The sequence below is a fragment of the Pelodiscus sinensis genome, chromosome 16, assembly GCF_049634645.1.
Source record: "Pelodiscus sinensis isolate JC-2024 chromosome 16, ASM4963464v1, whole genome shotgun sequence".
Classification (NCBI taxonomy): domain Eukaryota; kingdom Metazoa; phylum Chordata; order Testudines; family Trionychidae; genus Pelodiscus; species Pelodiscus sinensis.
Genome location: NC_134726.1, coordinates 704,883 through 724,017, shown reverse-complemented (window position 1 = coordinate 724,017; position 19,135 = coordinate 704,883). Strand labels below are relative to the sequence as shown.

Here is a 19,135-nt window from a genome sequence, read left to right as displayed (position 1 = left end):
GGCATCACCCCTAGTCCTGCTTAGTTTCCACAGCCCCCATGTTAGCAGCCTAGTTTAGGAACACTCTGCAGGGCCATCTTTCGAAGGTGGCTCTTGCTATAGGGGCAGTCTCCAGCACTCCTTTGCTTCCCCTCACAGTCTGCAGGGTCTTCAGTTCAGCCAGCCTTTCCACATCTGGATTCCACTTCTGGTTACTACCATCTGCTGCTCAGGGCTGTCAGCCCTGCATCATGTGCCTGTAACCAGAGGACTGGTCAGCCTACAGGGAGTGGAGAAAGAGGTTTAAAAGCAACACTTGTCCCATTCGGGAAACAGACATTGCCATCTTACCTCTCCAGAGACTTATGCATATTGATGTGGTGTTGGAGCCAAAAGACAGTCTGCCCATATTGTAAATATTTACTGTTCACAGACACCAGCACAAGCAGCTCGGCTTCATTTACGATAGGGAGGAGCTTGAGGATGGCCTTTAGATTTCAGAGCATGCAAAGAATCCTCTGAGATGCTTCAGAATCTTCCGGCAGGCTCTGTGCATAGTGGTGCAATTGTTTGGGGTGGGAGGGTGGGGGGAAGAGTCAGACACAACAGTGGTCTTGTATGGCCACCCCAGAATGAGAGAGGCTGGCTCTGAGGATCATCTCTGGTCAATGGGACACAGAATTAAAACCTGTTTCTCATATAGGGTCCCTCACTCAATGGGCAGCCTCGTGTATTGCGCTTCCTGTGAGTCTAGTAGTGCAGGGGTACAAGAGTCACTTCTGGCAAAGGCCTTGTCATGCCCTTGTAAGCCTCGATTCCTGCTCAGCAACCCCTTGCATTCCTGCCCAGTCATGGAGGATTCTTTGTATCCAACTTTTTCACTGAACTGTATAGATGTTGCTTTGCTCGTGGTGCCTATAAATATTTCTCTTTCAAATGTACTCAGGGCCACAACTGTTCGCTACAAAGGGAGAAACCTTCGAATCAAAGCTCCAATGTGCAGGGCATTGAAGAAACTTTGTGACCCAGATGGTATGTATGTTGCAGCAGATGCTCAGGAGAGTGAGTGGCAGTGGGGAGTTTTTGAATGTACCCCTCTGGCAAGGGAGTTCATGCTATTTCAGGTTCCTTTGGGATACAGGATGTTTCTGTTCTCTAGCTGCCCCATTCATTTTCCTCACCAGTGATACAGCTTTGAGAAACATCCACTTCCATAGATAATGAGATCTGATGCTGGCTGCTTGCAGTGCATAGAGAAACTGGACAGGAAGTTGCTGTTTTGGAGAGAATCTCTTTGTTTTGCATCTCCAGCTGAGAGCCCTGCAACCTGATAAACCTGAAAGGACCAGACTATGTGTCGGGTTTTGGTCAGATCAGAAAACAACCTGCCCCACTCAAGGTCAGGCTACCTCTCCTCATAGGGTCAGTGAAATGGCTTGAGTATCCTGCTCCTGCCAGCTGCTGTACTAGATGTGCTGCAGAGTGGCTGCACCAAAGAGTTGCAGCACCTCTTGTTCCACAGTGTGCGCATAGCGCAACGGGGCAGTGGCTGATAGGAGCAGGACACGCGATCACTGCATGGAGCTGCCAATGTGCCAGTCCCACAGGCAGGGGGCAGTGGCCCTGACTCATCTTGTGGGAAAGGGTCAGCTAATGATTTTTTATCATTGGATCACGTGGCCTTGGATCTAGTGCAGTCTTAAGGCACAAAGCTGACTTTTACTCAGGCTGTTCTTTGTGTGGATGGCTGTCTTCATCCCGGAGCCGGCAAATGAACAGCATGTTGCTTCGCATTGAACATTTCATATATTCTTTACTCTTTCTACCTCACTATAGTGCACGCTTTCATCCGTGAGCAATATTAAATGCAAGTTTAAAGATCTGAACGATCACACTTGTCAGTTTTCAGCCATCTGTTTTTTGACATCACACTACTTAATCAGCTGTCAGCTGTCATACAATTTCAGTGTCCAAAGATAAGTGGTGTATCAGAACTGGAGGTAATCTGAAGAAGAAGGTTTTGCAGGTGAATATGAGCCTTGCAGGTGCTCTTATGATGCTTTCCCCACGTATAATTTTGAATTAATGTGACTGAACATTTAGCTCAATTCTGACAGAGTTGCACGTGTCAGGAACATCTGTCTGCTTTGATCTGTTGTTTTGCTCTCCTTCTTCCCTTAGGCATTAGTGATGAGGAGGATCAGAAGCCAGTGCGTCTTCCTCTGAGGGTCCCTGTGGAGTTACAGCCACGAAATAATCATGCATGGGCTCGGGTACAGAGCCTTGCCCAGAATCCACGGCTCAGGTACCCAAGGGCAAGATGGGTCTTATATGTTGAGAATGAAGGGAGGAAATTCATGGGTGTGGTACAAGGAATTTTTCCAGCTTCATTCACTCTCCGTTGAGGATTTATCCTCTACTGGTACCATTCTATCTGCCAACAGGGTTTCAAAGAGTTAAATCACAATATTTACTAATAATCAGTCCAGAGCCATCATGGTTAAATCTGCTGATCCTGAAAGCATTTGTGCTTGTCTGCAAAAATGCTTGACTGTAGTGCAGTGGTTCTCAACCTTTCCAGAATACTATACCCCTTTCAGGAGTCTGATATGTCTTGTGTAGCCCCAGCTCACTTAAAAATTATTTGTTTATAAAATCAGACCTAAATATGTAAGTGTCACAACCCAATATTACTGAACATTTGTTTGCTTTCTTATTTTGTCGGTATGAAATGTTAGTTTGTATTATCTTTGCTAATGCTTTTTGTGTAGCCTGTTGTAAACTTATACAAATATCTAGATGGGTTTATGCTGTGCCGGTCCAATTTCTCTCCTTGATTTTGTATTGGCAGCTGGTTGTGCTTTGAGTTTCTGCTGTGTTCTCAGTTTTCTTGCATTGTTTCTCTCCTGTGCAGAATGATAGTGGAGTTACATCGGAAGGTCTCCAGCCTCATTGAGTTCCTGAAACAGAAGTGGGCTCTCCATGAAGTGCGCATTGTATCCTTTTCCTGTTTAGAGCAGAATTGTTTGTCTGCTCGTGTATGTTGTTTGGGGCAATTCTCTTGCTATTCAAACCTCCCCAGTCTCTCTCAAATTTCCATTACTGGAACATTACTGTGTTTTATTAAAGGTAAGGGAACAATATCTGAGCCAGTGAGGTGAAAAAAATCTGTAGTAGGCAAGTTAGTAGCATTCTCCTTTTCCTTCAACTTTTCTGTCCTATCCTGAATCCACATGTAACATAGTTCTTGTATTCTTCAAGTAGTGTCCTTACAGGTGCTCCACTGTAGAAGGATATGAGCCCCAATTGTAGATTTAAGGTATCAATGTCCATGCATTCTTCCTCGTGGTCCGCCTAAAGTCTGTCTAGCATTGCAAAGGCAAATACCATCCCAAGTGCTTTCTCAGCCACCTCTGGTCTCAGAGTGTGTGGTTGGAACGTCTTTCTCTGTGTCGTTAAAACTATTATTATTTATGCTACTGCCTTTGTTTCCCTTAATAGCTAGAGTTTCCATTTATCCCACTGAGATTTAAAAAAAACAAACGAAAATAACTTTTATGTTTCCTGTCTTTTTTAGCAGTGTGTAGTGGTTTAAACTTTCTAACTTCTCTGTTTAAGAAAGAAGAGGAACCAGCTTTTGGATTCCTCACTTTGCCAGAGTGATAGGCCTATCCTGGGGACATGTCTAGCTCCCCAGTTTCAGGAGGTTCCCCTCCTGCAAAGAAGTGATCCTAGTCAGAAATGAGCACTCTTACTGTTTTTAAGTGTCTGGAAGAATCATGCATCCCATAAAAGTGCATCCTCTGTCAGCAGCTCATGGTGAGGTCTTGAAAAAGCCAGCAGCCAAAATTAAAACTCCTCCTGATGAACAGTGCATATCAGCTGCCAGCTGGATCTTCTCTAGGACACACATCATCGCTGGAACCTTCAGCTTCCATGGGGTAGAATCATGGGAGGAAAATCAACAATACCCGTGTTCTTGGCCACCTCACTACCAGTGTCTCTGAAGCCCAGAAGCCTCAGGGCACCTTTGTTATGAGATTATCCAAACTGCCTAGAGATGCTGGGGCTCAATCTCTGGGGCAGCATAGCACCCCCTCCAGAGATCAACAAAGTCTGCACCACTTCCTAGGGAGCAGCACTGAGTAAAGCACCAGCACTAAGTGTGGCAGAGTTCCCATCCTTGGAGAATTCCACCATCGTTACTGGCAACTTGGATAGTCCTCCACATTACCAAGTGAGGCAACAGCACTTCAAGAGTTCAGGTACCCTTGAGACCAGGAGGTCACTGATATCCACAGTACCTGTTACTCAGTACATGACCCTGGGACCGAGCAGATCTTGATGTCTGGAGTCACCCCAGGCACCGAGCTATTTACTGTCAAGACCCTGGTGAGCATTACCTTTGCCCAGGGACAAGCCTCCCCATGACCAAGAGAATGTTTTTCCCTGGTCTCTCATCACGGCCCATCCTCGCAATACTTGGGTCCTCCTCACTCTGATGCAGTGGCTGTCCTGGGTTCCTTTGTGGGCGTCCATTGTCTCTTCAAGAGAGTCAGCCAGTCACTTTCCTATAACTTCTCTATCTAGAGCCCTTGAGCTAGAGGGGGAGGAAACTTTTGACAGACAAGAAAAAGCTTCCTCTCCAGAAAACATCTCATCTTCACCACATGAGGCTGTAATTCATCCCTTCCGTCAGTAGCTGCTGATTTTAAGAATTTTCAAGATTTTACTGAGTGGGTGGCAGATGAGCTGTAATTTGTCCTGTAAGAGGAAGCAGATACACCTCACCAGCGTGGATCCCGCCAAAGTCATTTTGCAGACACCAACTTCCATTGCCCAAATCTCCGAGAGAGCCAACAGAAAATATTATTGACAAGGAGTCCTGTGGCACCTTAGGCTGTGTCCAGACTCCATGCCTCCTTCGACGGAGGCATGTAGATTAGCCACATCGGAAGAGGGAAATGAAGCCGCGATTAAAATAATCGCGGCTTCATTTAAATTTAAATGGCTGCCCCGATCTGCCGATCAGCTGTTTGTCGGCAGATCGGGAGAGTCTGGACGCGATGCCCCGACAAAGAAGCCTTTCTTCATCGACACAGGTAAGCCTCGTGAAACCAGGTTTACCTGTGTCGATGAAGAAAGGCTTCTTTGTCGGGGCATCGCGTCCAGACTCTCCCGATCTGCCGACAAACAGCTGATCGGCAGATCGGGGCAGCCATTTAAATTTAAATGAAGCCGCGATTATTTTAATCGCGGCTTCATTTCCCTCTTCCGATGTGGCTAATCTACATGCCTCCGTCGAAGGAGGCATGGAGTCTGGACACAGCCCTATAGACTAACAGATGTATTGGAACATAAGCTTTCGTGGGCAAAGACCCACTTCGTCAGCTACATCTGACAAAGTAGGTCTTTATCCATGAAAGCTTATGCTCCAATACATCTGTTAGTCTATAAGGTGCCACAGGACTCCTTGTCGCTTTTGCAGATCCAGACTAACACGGCCACCCCCCTGATAAAAAATATTATGTCCCTCCCAAAGAGGCAGACTTTCTGTTTTCAAATCCTCAACTCATTTCGATCATAGTAGAAGTAATTAATGCATGCAGCAGCCAACATCACCGCAAGCCAACTCCATATAATTGAGATTGGAAAAGGCTAGCTCTCTTTGGAAGGAAGTGACATTGCAGTTCAGGATCACACATTACCAAGCTGTCATGGCCAAATACGATTTTATTAATTATGGAAAACTCAGTGCATTCACCAAACAAGAGGTGCAAAAAGAGCACTTTCAGGCATTTGTGGGAGTTAGTGGCCAGACCTGCACTACTGACTGTACTGGACATGACAGATACAGTGAACTGCTCAGTCCCCAGAGAAGTGATGATGAGGCAGGTTGCTCAAAGAGGTACAGATTATAGTTGAGATCTTTCCTTCAAAGGGCCCAACCTCTTTGCTGACAAGACTGACACCTCTCTTCATGTCCTAAAGGATTCCCAGGCCATGCTATGCTCCCTGGGAATCTATACTGTAGGATACAAGAGGAGACATTGCTCTCGGTTACATTGCAGGTCACAACCTTCTCAGTATCCACCGTCATAGTGCTGTTATGTGCTACAGCACAAGAGGCCCAGGATACAAATGCGGAAGGAGCACCTCAGTCCACAGCTGCACAGCACTAGATAGCCTTGAAGCAGGCCATGAGAGACAGAGCATGTACAGGCCAGAAAGACACTGCTATCTAAAATAATCACCGATTAGGGACATGTGATTGCCTATAGGGGAGCATCAGTGGAGGGGAGGGGGGAATACATCAAACAAGCCTTGTTGCTGCACAAGGTGAGTAACTTTCTCTTGTATAAGCCTTGTAATGAGGTTCCCAATTGCTGCCACCTCTTCGTGTCTAGATCTGAGAGAGTTGCTCTCAGGACATAGGGTGGCCTGTTCCACTTGTTCTGCTGCAGTCTCTCTTCTGGCAAATTGAGATCACCCTTTGAGTTGCAAAGTCCAACAAGACCCCTGTTCAAATGCCTTCTCTAAACAGTGTTCAACTCCAGTTTGGGGCTGAGGGCCACTATACCAGTGTTGTCAGGGAAGCCCAGGCCTGTCCTCTACACCATGTTGTGGCCTGGGTACCCCCTCTACCCAGCAGTCCATATCAACTCAGCCCCCATCCCCATTGCTGTTTCCATGGAGACCTTCCTACGCAACCTCAATTAGACTTCCCAGTTTCTGGATTTACCGAGGTGCTTACTGTAGTCCCTGTGGCTACTTTGTCCCTTCTAGTCTCTTGTCAGACTCCTTGCTCCAGGATGTTTCTCTGAGGACTTCCCAAGGTAGGCCTGCCCCTCTTTTCCTCTGCTCGGCCCTTCTACTTTCAGCCTCCAGGATTTATGTTGCAGTCCCAGCTGAGCTTCGCTCTTAACTGACCCTGGCGCTCCCTCTCACAGGTGATATCAGTTAACTTCTCAGGCCTTTGTTAATCCCATCACAAAGCCCCAGAATTTGTTACAAAGATGTATTTTTAATATCTCTACCTCTCAACTTTACAACTTAGCAGAAAGACTTGTAGGATGCCACTATCACTTCTTCATAGTTCTTTCACTCTTCTGTTTATTTTTTTCTCAACTTGTAAAGCCTTACAATATTTGCATAGTAGCAGCTTGTGTGTGGAGACAGGTACCAAGGTGAAAATATAGAACATAGGACTGCTGTCCTGACTTTGTAGTCCATTTTTGTATCCAAATCAGTGAAAGCTTTTCTTTTTAATTTTAATCAAAATTGCCATGGAATTTCTAGACTGCTGCACAAGTTGGTAAATTGGGGAAGGTTCAGAGAAAAGCCCCTAGATTGATTTAAGGTTTTTAAAAACATGCCTCACAGTGATAGACTTAAGGAACCCGGTATATTTAGCTTATCAAAGAGAAGGTAAGAGGTGATTTGATCACACTGTGTAACTTCCTACATGAATAACAGAAATTAGATAATAGAGGGCTCTTCAGTCTAATAGTCAAGGGTATAACAAGATCCAGTGGCTAAAAGTTGAAGCTTAACATTTTAAAAGTGAGAGCAATTAACTGTTGGGCCAACTTGCTAAAAACTATGGTAGGTTCTCCATCATTGACAATTTTTAGATCAAGAATGGCTGTTTTTCTACAAGATGTGCTCTAATCCAAACAAGAATTAGTTCATGTAAATCCAATAGCCTGTGTTATGGAAGAGGTCAGACTAAACTATGAGAATTGTCCCTTGTGACCTTAAATTAGAAAGCTGAAACTGATGACCTTGTCCTAAAATATAGGATCATCTTGCTGTTCATGGAAAAATTGTGATCTTTTAGGTATAGTCCCTTCTCAACATGTACAGGTATAAATCTTTATTACAGAACATAAGCAGCTCTCCAATCAGAGATAGATAGCGATTAATTTCTTAAACTACAAATTGGGCTGCCAGATATTCATTTTGTGGTATGTGCGGCTGATACTGCAGCTAATCTGTGTAACATAAAATGGTTGTAATCTCTGACCAAATATATGTAGCGTAAAACACTAGAAGAACGGCAGCTTCAGGACTGCAGAGATTCAGAAGCAAGAAGCAATCTCTCAGAGGAAAAAATGATGCTTCATCTCTTCCCCGGGGAGAACTGCACACTCACCCCTCTCCCAGAGGTGTCCAGAGTGGTCCACTCCAAGGCGTTCTGCACAGTGCATTGGCAGGAAACTGGCAAATGCAAACAGAACACAAAAGATGCTCACTTATTGCCTCCTGCCCAAATCCTAGGCATACAGAGTGGGCAGGGGACAGCCAGAGGGCAGCTAAAGTATCCTCGGGGATCTGAGGGGAAGAGTGGCACAAGGACAGAGAGCACTACAGAGCCAGGCAGAACCTCTCAGCCTACGGCGGAAGTGTCTGCATGCTCCGGAGATGTCTCCCCAGAGAATGGCTTGACAGAAGGCCCTCTTTGTTTCAGTATCACAAACTCTCTTGAAAAATCACCTTCTGGACTTCAGGACCCAGGAGGGAGTCTGGAGAAGCTGATCCCCATGGCTTTCCGTGCCGAGGGTGAGGAGACCCAAGCCAGTGACCAGGAAACCAAGCTACCGTCATGCAGCCCAGCTTGTGTTTGCAGCAAGATCCCTGACCTGGAGGAACTCTCTCTGCTTGATCCATTCCCTCGGTATATGAAGTCCTGTCAGGATCTGATTGTCCCAGAGAAATGTTTTTGCACAGACAAACTGCAAGAGAAAGACCCTGTTGACTCAGCTGAAAGTGCCTCTCCAGTGACTTTTCCATCTGAGAGTGCAGAGGCAGCTGATCCTTGTTCTGCACAGCTGACAAGAGGTGGAATAGCATCGCCTGGCAGTAGCCTGCCCAGCTTTGAAACTCAAGCTAGCCACAACCAGGGATTGCAACATGATGGTCTTACTAAGGATTTACAAGATGCAGTAGTGGAGGAGACTCAAGAGAAGCTGAGCCCTTCATTTCTGCATCCACCTCAGGGACAACCTTCGGCAAAGCCTCTCAAGGATGACCCAAGCCGGCTTGCTCAACAGGTCAGAGAGGAGGGGTGGAGTCTGCGAACCTCTGAGAGCCTTACATTGGCTGAAGTCTACCTCATGATGGGCAAGCCAAACAAACTGCAGCTGGAATATGACTGGCTAGCTGTGTTAGGGCCAGAAACCCAGGATTCTAGGGAGGAAACATCTGAACCCAGTGCTGTACCCATATCTTCCACCTTTCAGAAGCAAAGACTCCTCAACTGCCTTTTAAAACTCATCTCCACTGAAGTCAACCCCAAACCAGTAAGTAACTAGCCTTGATGCCTAAGCATGACACTTGATTTTGTAGACAATTGCTCATTCCTATTGTTTCCATGGTAAGCCTTATGAAGATCTTAGAGACTTCTATCTGAAAACCTTCCCAGTCAACTTGCAACAGCATTAGACTCCTTCCACTATATGCTGCAGCTACTGGGTTTTGTCTTGTTCTAACTTTTAACAGTATATTCCATGTGTCCAGCTTCAGAAGTTGATAAATATTTATTATGGCTGTTGTAGCAGCTAAGTCATGAGATTAGTGGCAAGCTAAGTCATTTTAGGATTAATCCATTAGGAAGACCTATAAACCCTTGATTACTATTGTTAATTTGACTTTTCCAAGTATATGAAATTAAATTGATTTCTCTTGGGTGGCTGAGCCAGGCAGATCCACCGTTCTGCTGCTTTGGTAAAAATGATGATAAATGCTTCTGATTCCAAATTGATATAGAAAGCAACTTGTCTAGCAGTGAACCCTGCAAGTGATTCCCTATAGTGGCTGTATGTATTTGTATCTCAGTGACTCTTGAATAAATATACTCAGTTTACATGTGAAAAAGATTTTTCTCAGCTGCCAGCCTGTGGCTCTAACGTTGGGCTTGAATCAGTCTGTGTTCCTTACTTGTCCGTCATCCACCAGTGGTAAAGATTTTACAGGGCAAAGTCTGCCATCTGATGACCATCCCTCCTGTTCTTTTCATTGATGCAGCTGATTGAAGCTTAATAAATGATTGTGGTGATGCACAGGAAGGGAGTGGAACACAACAAGTATGGCTGAGTAGACTTGCATTAGAGGTAGTGTTTATATAGTAATTTCAAATTAAACAGCATGTTCATCATTTGTGCTGGATCGTGGGTAGTCTTTTGAGCTTTGCTTGCTGGTGGAGACTTGGTTCTCTTCTTTTTTTAAGAACTCACATCTGGTTCTAACTTCCTAAGTCTGAGGAGGAGAATCCCAGCCTCTCCACCATGGTGCAGACCTGATCCTATCAGCCAAAACTCATTAGACAGAAGGGTTTTTGCTGATTGTGTTCCTGAGCAGCTCTTCCCTGAACTCTGATTCCTGGTGGAATTGTGACTGTAGATTTATACTATCACATAAGAACGGCCATACCGAGTCAGACCAAAAGTCCATCTAGCTCAGTGTCCTGTCTTCTGACAGTGGCCAATGCCAGGTGTCCCAGGGGGAATGAACAGAACAGGGCATCATCAGATGATCCCTCCCCTATCGCCCATTCCCAGCTTCTGGCAAACAGAGACTAACGATGATACCCCTATCCATCCTGGCTAATAGCCATTGATGGACCTAACCTCCATGAGTCCTGGTCTTCAACAACCATTGGCAAGGAGTTCCACAGGTTGACTGCGCTGTGTGAAGAAAAACTTACTTTTGCTTGTTTTGAATCAGTTACCCTTTAATTTCATTTGGTGACCCCTAGTTCTTTTGGTTTGGGAACATGTAAATAACTTTTTCGTATTCACTTTTTCCCCACCAGTCATGATTTTATAGACCTTTATCATATCCCCCCTTAGTCTCCTCTTTTCTAAGATGAAAAGTCCCAGCCTTTTTTTATATCTCTTTATAAGGGACCTGTTCCAAATCCCTAATCATTCTGAATAATCTGGAATTGTGAATAATCTAAAAAATGGAGTCCTACAAAAATGGAAACTAAGTCAAATTACAAAGGATGAATTTAAACAACACAAGGATGTAAGGGCAAAATTAGAAAGGCCAAAGCACAAAACAATTTCAAACTAGATAAAGATGTAAAGAGTAACAAGAAGACACTCCACAAATACACTAGAAGCAAGAAGACAACTCATGACAGGGTAGGACCATTCTAGAAAGAAGGAAAAATAAGTCATGATAGAGGTCTATAAAATCATGTCCTCGCTTAGTCTCTTTTCTAAATTGAAAAGTCCCAGTCGTCTTATTCTCTCCTCATATGGCAACCATTCCAAACCCCTAATCTCTTCTAGTGCCCTTTAATTTTGGTTTGACTGTGGTCTGGCACCTTACACTCTCTTCTCCTAGCTGTTAGTGATAAAAGCTTCACACCTAGAGACATGTGACATCTAGGAGAGCCACATTCATTATGAAATTGAGAAGATGCAGAGTAGAAAGAGGAACAACCTCTTAAAAACAGCCAAGAGAAGCTTTAGACATTAACTTGCAAGTACATTCCTAAAAACAACAAATAGTCTGGTAGCACTTTAAAGACTAATAAAACATGTAGATGGTATCATGAGCTTTCGTGGGCACAGCCCACTTCTTCTGTGCCCATGAAAACTCATGATACCATCCACATGTTTTGTTAGTCTTTAAAGTGCTACCAGACTGTTTTGTTGTTTTTTAAGTGTATCTGTACAGACTAACTCAGCTACCCCTCTGAAGCGTCAGTACATTCCTGACATTTCAGCTTCATTCATATCTTTATCAAGGTAGGGAATGATCCTGGAAAAACCAGCAAGCCTTTCAAATAATAAAACTTAAAAGGCTAGATGCACCCATTTCTTTGTTTGACATGAGCCAGTTTAGAGGACGATGGCTGACAGTAAAAAGTAAACATTCTCATATTGACTGTATTTTGGGGAGATGACAAACATTATCTCACAGAATGCCTACTTTTGAATCACCATGATTATATATCTGGAAACTCCTTATAGTTTTTTTTTCTTTTAAATCTGTTGCAGCTCATCATATAGCTATAGAGAAGGTAAAATATTTCTGTTAGGAGGCACTTGAGTTCCACTGGAGATCAAGTTTGTCAGCTGTGACCAGAATGAATGTAACTTCAATTTTTTACAGTACTATTGTGTCGCTACCCACCTTTGGGGGGGGGGGGGGGGGTTCAAAGCAAGGAATTGGGGGATTGCAATACAACAGTACCTGTAAGAAATTTAAGTGTGTGTGGATGGCGAGGGGTAGAGGGTATAGGTGGGGATGCAGGAGTCGGGTGTGTGAGGAGCTCAGGGGAGAAGGCTGAGGTGTGTTGGGAGGGGTGCAGGAGTCAGGTCAGGGAGCTGGGGGGTGTGAGGAGAGGTACAAGGAAATAGGGCAGGAGTATGTGGGGAGGGGCAAAAGGAGTCAGGGAAATGGGTGGGGGAGTCGTGTAGTGGGGGAGACTGTGGCAGTCTGGTTGCTGCTGGGCTATCTTACTTGGCTGGTGGATAGGTTCCTGTGTGGCTGCTCCTATTCACTGCACTGCCACAAGGGAGTTGTGGGCCAGCTGTGCCTTGGCACTGCTGTAGGAAACTGTGGTGGTCCAAGAGACCTTCTGGCCTGCTGCTCCTTTCCCCTTCTCCGGGGAGGCTGGCAGCGGTGCACCCCACAAACAGTACGGCCAGCAAAACAGGGGCAGCAGGGCAGGCACAGCCGCACCAGGAGCCCTGCTGGGAGTGCGTCACTTCCCCTTGAGTGTCCCCTTAGCTGCCCCTCTTCACACGTGTGGGGCTGCCAGTGCCAGCTTGCAGCAGGAGCCCGGCTGGGGGAGTGTACAATAAGCCACGCTACAGTGCCGATAGCGGAGCGCCTCAGCTGGCTCCCACCAGAGCAGCTTCTTACCAATAGCAGGTGAGATGCTGTGAATTTCAAGAGCAGCTGAGCCATCACTGATTCAAACTGTAATTCAGCATGGCTTGTGTGGCTAATCCATGCTGTTGTGGTGAAAGATAAAAATCTGCTTTAACAAAAGATGCATTGATTGCCCCATTTCACAAGACTGTATGTAACCAAGCCTGAATGGTTACCTGCTGTGATTTTTTTCCTTTAAATGAAGATTATCAACATAAAACAAACCGTAACAAATTGCATTATGTTTACATGTGGGAGATAATTGTATGCGTGTGGCTACAATACAGACTTTAAAGACAGCCTTTGCTAGCAAACATCAACTTTTATAGTGAAATAAACTGTGTATGCCTGGAACGTTTGCAGAGAGCCATGTCATCTGTGTCTGGTATTTATTATGATATAATCTGACATCTGAAATGCTGCCCGTTTCTTTTCCTAACAGATCACCTTTGCTGCTAAGTCAGAATAGCTCACTTTACAATCAAATTTTGTTGTTTGTATATCTTTGCACCCAAAGGATGCAACTAGATTATGTCGTTAAGTTGTCAGGATTTGCTACTGAACCTAAAAGCAGACACTTTCTTTAAGCTACAAAAACGTCTTCCACCACTGTGTCCTTTACTGACAAGATCCCAAAGAGCTGGCCTATTAAATGCCAACATAATTCTAACACAGTAATAGTTTCATATATGGTGTGCAGAAACCTGATGATCAGTCCCGCTATAATTGATAAGATTTTAAGTTCCTAGGGAGCAGATTTGTTAAACACAGAATTTTGTGACGCTCTGGCAGCCTTTTGAACAACTATACTTGTTTTTCAGATCCCTGAGATGAACTCTGTCGCCACATCCCCTATAAAGCCTGCTCACGAAGAGCAATCACTGACTCCTCCTGGGAAGGTGATTGCCATCAGCACCAGGAGTCCAGGCTGTACCCGGAACCAAACTGCCCTTCGCAACAAGACCTTGTCTCCCAGTGTTAGTTCCAGCTCCTCAGGTTAGCACCCATGCGAGTGACTTCAGTGGATCATACCTTCGGTCCAAGTCACTACCCCAGTTTTCCATCCTTCAAAGGAAACCGTCCATAATTAAGGCTAAGATTATCGAAGTTTCCAGGACTTCCAGAGACTGCCGTGACATTTTCCACTGTATTTTCAGTGGTATGGATTTCAACTTTGTTAGTATACACTTACAGTCACAATTAAACACCCTCCCATCCATGCATAAGTGCTATTAAAAGTCTGTAGTAGAATGGCAGCTGGAAAACAAATGGTCACATTTTTAGAAATGAGCCTCCTAGCTGTTGTTTCTCTCAGAGCTTTTTATATTGCGTTTTTCTGGCTTCTAATGATTTTTTATAGCTAAATTGAGTTGTATTTTCTATTGCAAAAGCTAAATTTAAAAGCCAACTTATGCACACTGAGAAATTGAAAGCCTTGAGTAACAGACAGCTTCACAGCAGCAGCAAAAGATGCCAGGATGAAGAGAGAAGGGATTTTACACGGCAGGAAAAGAGGGCAGAGCAGTAGATGAGATACAGGGTGAACTAGAAAGTTTAAACAAATTTAAATTTGGTAGCAGTACATTTGACACCCCTTTTTCCTACTTTATGTGAGAAAATACTTTGCCACCAATTTTGTTTAACTCTAAATAAAAATAGGTAACTCATAGCATCATAAAACATTTGGGCTTTCCTCTTGTGGTTTGTAACCAAAACCTCTGGGTGATTTTATAGAAAAGTTTGTGTGACCTAGTTAACTGAACACAATCCCATCACTGCCACTGACTTATTGTGTGGCCTTAGCCAGATGACTGTGAATTGATTTGGTCTTTTTAAAAACATTTCATTGTAGTCAATGGAAAGTATTGCTCCGTAGCTCTTCAAAATTTTGAAATAGATTTCTTAGGATAATTCAGCATCCACAAGTGTAGCTATGTTTTTAAAAGGGCTGAATTTACTGGGTGCTGATCTTTTAAAATCTGGCCTTAGGCTTTTATCTCATGTATATCTGAGTGTCTGCATTTGTTAAATGTAGAAAATGTATTCATTACAAACTAGGTAAATCAGGACTAATGTTTTTTCAAAGCATCTTTAAGTAATGTGCTATGCATTATAATAATCTGTTATATAGAGACCTGCTTTGATATGCACAACATAAATTTCACACTTTCCAGTGGTCATAGCACATTAGCAGTATTGGATTGCAGAGCATGTGTGTTTTCAAAATTGACTGTTTGCTTGGATTGTGACACTGCATTGTTGCCCAAACGAAGATATTTTTCATTTAATTTAATTTTCAAAAAAATGAAAAATCTCGCTAAATCGTGATAACCTTATTCAATTATGCAAAAATGTTTTGCCTCATACTGCTGGGAATAGTGAGCTGAGCATTGGTGTCTCAGTTTACTGTCATCAGAACCTTACATGGGGACTGAACCTTTGTATTTACCTTGCTACTCAATTATTTTTCATACTTTAGATTTTACAAATACAGTATCAATCTGAATCAGAAATAAACCATACAGAGTTTTTGGACACTGAATCCATATTTACATTACATTTCTTTTGCTAATGAATACATTTACTATTGGGGAAACCTGCACTCAACTGTTTCAGGAGATAAAAAAAGATACACTTCTCAGCAGAGTTGTGTGAAACGCTGAATCAGATCCATAGATGTCAGTGTCTGTATTTGTGTTGCTTTTTGTTAACTCCTTTCATCTAAGGAACTCAAAGCAAATGAATGTGTGGTAATATCCCTGTGAAGTAGATAAATGTATCCCTCTTGTATGGCTGGGGAGACTAAAACACAAAGGTTGTGAGTTTCCCAGGCCACACAGTGAGTTAATAGCAGAACCAGGAATATAATCTTGACTCCCAGTCCTGTTCTCCATCTACTGAATATAATTTGCTTAGTTTTTATTTTATTAAATTATTAATTGAAATCTTCCAGGTGTGAGAAACCTCTCTAGACCTCTCTTGGCAGCTGGTCCCTCGAGTTCTGGAGGAGCTGATGCAGACGGTGGGCTCTTTGCAGTTCCCACGACTCTACCACCCAATAGCCGACATGGAAAGCTGTTTTTGCCTAGTAAGGAAGCAGAACTGACCTTCCGACAACACTTGGACACAATCAGTGTAAGTGAAACAGTTGCAAGATGACTAGCACCTTCAAGAGGAAACAGGGTCCAGTGCACCTGATTACCTATTGCCCAGCTGGGCGTAAGGGACAGCATCTGGCTTTATAAGGGAGGAGACAGCTGCAGGGGAAGTTGGGCTACCCACAAATGAGTCAACACAGGTAAGGGAGCAGTCAGAGGAAGCTGTGGCAGAGGTTATGGGGAGCAGGAGGTGCCTGCAAGAAACTGAGTGAACAGGGGAGAGCCAATTGAATCCAATGAGGGGTTGTTGATGATTTTTCTGATCCAGAGAAGGAGAGAATTGAAGCTCGCTGAGCTCCAGCGAGGAAGGGTAGGGAGTGGTTACTTGGGAGAGAGCAGACTGGGACAGAAGAGCCCCAGAGCTAGCTAAAGATGAACTTTTGTGTTGTGGTAATGGACTTGAAGGATTGTTGTGAACTGTTTCTTCAGGGGTGTGCCACCCGTTAGGTGTGCCAGCGCCGCTGTGCCTCTTGTCAGAGACTTTTGACAGCGATGTCCCGGTCGGCTGTGCACGTGGTGTGCAACATTTGAAACGGCTATCCTGCTAGCCAAACGCCCCCTCCTTTCTTTTCTGACTGCCGCTGGCTTCAGTCGCAGCAGAGCAGTTGCCCTCAATTTTACCTTATTACTTCTTAGAGTTTATAGTTGGTTATTAGTTTATTAGCATAATTGAGTTCATTACTATAGTAAAAAAAAAAATTATTCTTCGTCATTAAACCACATATAGACAGGGACTAGGAAAGGGCTCAGATGCCCAAAAAGAGGTCCCATTCTTTCTCGGGGTCGGACGCTCCAGCAAGGAAGCATTGTTAAAATAAAAAGTCTGTGTCTGTGCCAATTCCACCTATGGCACCAGAGAAACAGGCAGGAAATGGGGCCGGCACCGAGAAAAGCTGCGACCCCAAGGAGAAAGTCCACCCTGAGCCAAAGCACAAAAGCTCTATGCTGGCACCAGCAAGCACACACGGTACTGGCAAGACCACGCTCAGCCCCAGCACTGAGCACTGCAATGCAGCCGCCTACAGGGCTTCTGGCATCGAACAAGCATGTGAATGCACATAGCAAACAGCTGTCACTGCCGCAGTCCTCACTGCTGTGCCAATGATGCAAATGTCAACAGTGCCCATCCCGCTCTTCCCGCCTCCGCTACCTCGATTTACCACCCCAGCAGAGGTAACTGTAGCGTCGGTACCGGAAATGTCGTTCTTTCGGAGAGATGGCACCCCAAATACTCCAAGGTTCAGTTTCTCTATAATGCCTGCTTTGGCACCACCTTTACTGAATGACAGTGATGACAACAAATTGTTCCAGATACATATCCCTAGGAGTTCCTCCCCTAAGCCCACACAGAAGATTCAGCAGTGGCAACAGCCACAATGGCTACTGTTACCCATACTGCCCAACTGCTGTACTGGGATCTGGGGGCAGCATATAGAACACAACAACCCCAGCACCTACCAACAGCTCCTAAACCACAGGTCCCCCCCTGCCCAGTCACCTGATCGGTCATGTTTCTCAGAGGAGGAAGAGGAGGTGGACATCACGGGGGCAGAGCAAACAGCTGATTCACCCCTGCCTACACACATTTAACCCTCATCTCCAGACGATACAATTATGTCCCCACCACCGAACTCGGGGTGATTTCAAATCCTTTCAGTGACTTTAACGTGTGGCAGACACACTGGAGAGATCCCGGTCAGCTAAGCCTGAGACTCAACATAAGCTGGCAAATATCCAGCATGAGGAGAGGCATGCTGGATAAGCTAGCAATCCCGATGAGCGAAACACTCCTGGATCCTGCCAAAACCATATGGCAAATGCCAACAACAGTTTCCCCAAATTCCAAAAGATCAGTCCGCAAGTACTCTGGAGCCCCACAGGGCGACGATTTCTTCTTCTCACACCCCACACCAAACTCATTGGTTGTGGATGTGGTCAGTCAGAGAGGCAAGCAGTAGGCCATGCGTACAGTCCCTTATGACAAAGATGGGAAGAAGCTGGATCTGATGGGCAGAAGGGCGTACTCATCAACCAGCCTTCAACTCAGAATCGTGAGCTATTTCGCCCTCCTCACTAAATACACAAGACACATTTGATCAGCTTTCAGTTTTTGAGTGCCTTCCTGATGACAAAAACAACTTAAGGCAGGGGTTCCCAAACTTTTTGACACAGGGACCAGTAAATCCATTCACGAGCTTTTGGAGGACCAGTAACATCCATTTGCATATTTGTATATTCATTAAGCAAATGAATAGTCAAATAAGTTGTTTCTGGTCCTCCCAAAGTCCCCAGTGACAGCTTTAGCAAAGCTTTTGATACAGTCACCCACAATATTTTTGCCAGCAAGTTAAGGGAATATGGATTGGATAAATGGACTGTAACATGGACAGAAAGCTGGCTAGACCAGGGTTTCCCAAACTTTTTACTTTAGTTGAAACCTGTTTTTTTTTTTTTTTCCAGTACTGTTTTTTGCAGCCCAAAAATATTAACACATATAAAAAAAAAAAGAATTAAAAATGAATAAATTTTCAGTGTTTCACCCGACTGCATCCTCCGCCCAGCCTGGACCTGGGCTTGGGGGACAAGGCGCTGCATGGGCACTCCAGGAGGCGGGAGCAGGAGCAGATTGGGGGTAGGGTATTTGGCTAGGAGGGAGGGTGCAAGGAGGGGTAGGGTTGCCAGGTGTCTGTTTTTGTACCGGACAGTCTGGAATTTGAGGATTCTGTAGGGGAAACAAATTGAGAAAATACCGGACATATAAAATGTCGGGATTTTCTAATTAGGTACGTTTTATTATTATTAGGTGTATCAGTCCGTAGCTGTGAACTGCCTGGCTGGTAGATGTGCTAAAGCTGCGTGAGTGTGTCTACCAGCCAAGCAGTTCACAACTACTCAAGGGAGGTCATGGCGGGGGGGGGGGGGGGGGGGGGGGCCACAAAATGGAATCACCGGGGCCGGACTCACCCGTGTGCCCAGGTCGGTCCTGCTTCCCGCTGGCCTATTCGCTTCTCCCCTGCTTCTCCTCCCAATCTCCTCTGTCCAGCCCTGTTGCCCCTGTCCAGCCCTGCTTCCACCGGCCAGTCCCTCCTCCCCCATCTTCCCCTCCC

General features: G+C 44.8%; 1 protein-coding gene across 7 annotated transcripts in view; it reads left to right on the top strand.

Moving 5' to 3' along the window:
* The window catches only part of CRAMP1 (cramped chromatin regulator 1), an 84,143-nt gene that overhangs the window by 31,691 nt on the left and 33,317 nt on the right, over positions 1-19,135 (top strand). For all 7 annotated transcript variants that reach the window (XM_075898994.1, XM_075898992.1, XM_075898991.1 and 4 more), the window contains 6 exons: positions 926-1,011; positions 2,161-2,284; positions 2,894-2,975; positions 8,019-9,281; positions 13,692-13,866; positions 15,824-16,005. In XM_075898994.1, the coding sequence (XP_075755109.1) occupies positions 926-1,011; positions 2,161-2,284; positions 2,894-2,975; positions 8,019-9,281; positions 13,692-13,866; positions 15,824-16,005 (1,912 nt within the window). The remainder of the gene's footprint in view (positions 1-925; positions 1,012-2,160; positions 2,285-2,893; positions 2,976-8,018; positions 9,282-13,691; positions 13,867-15,823; positions 16,006-19,135) is intronic.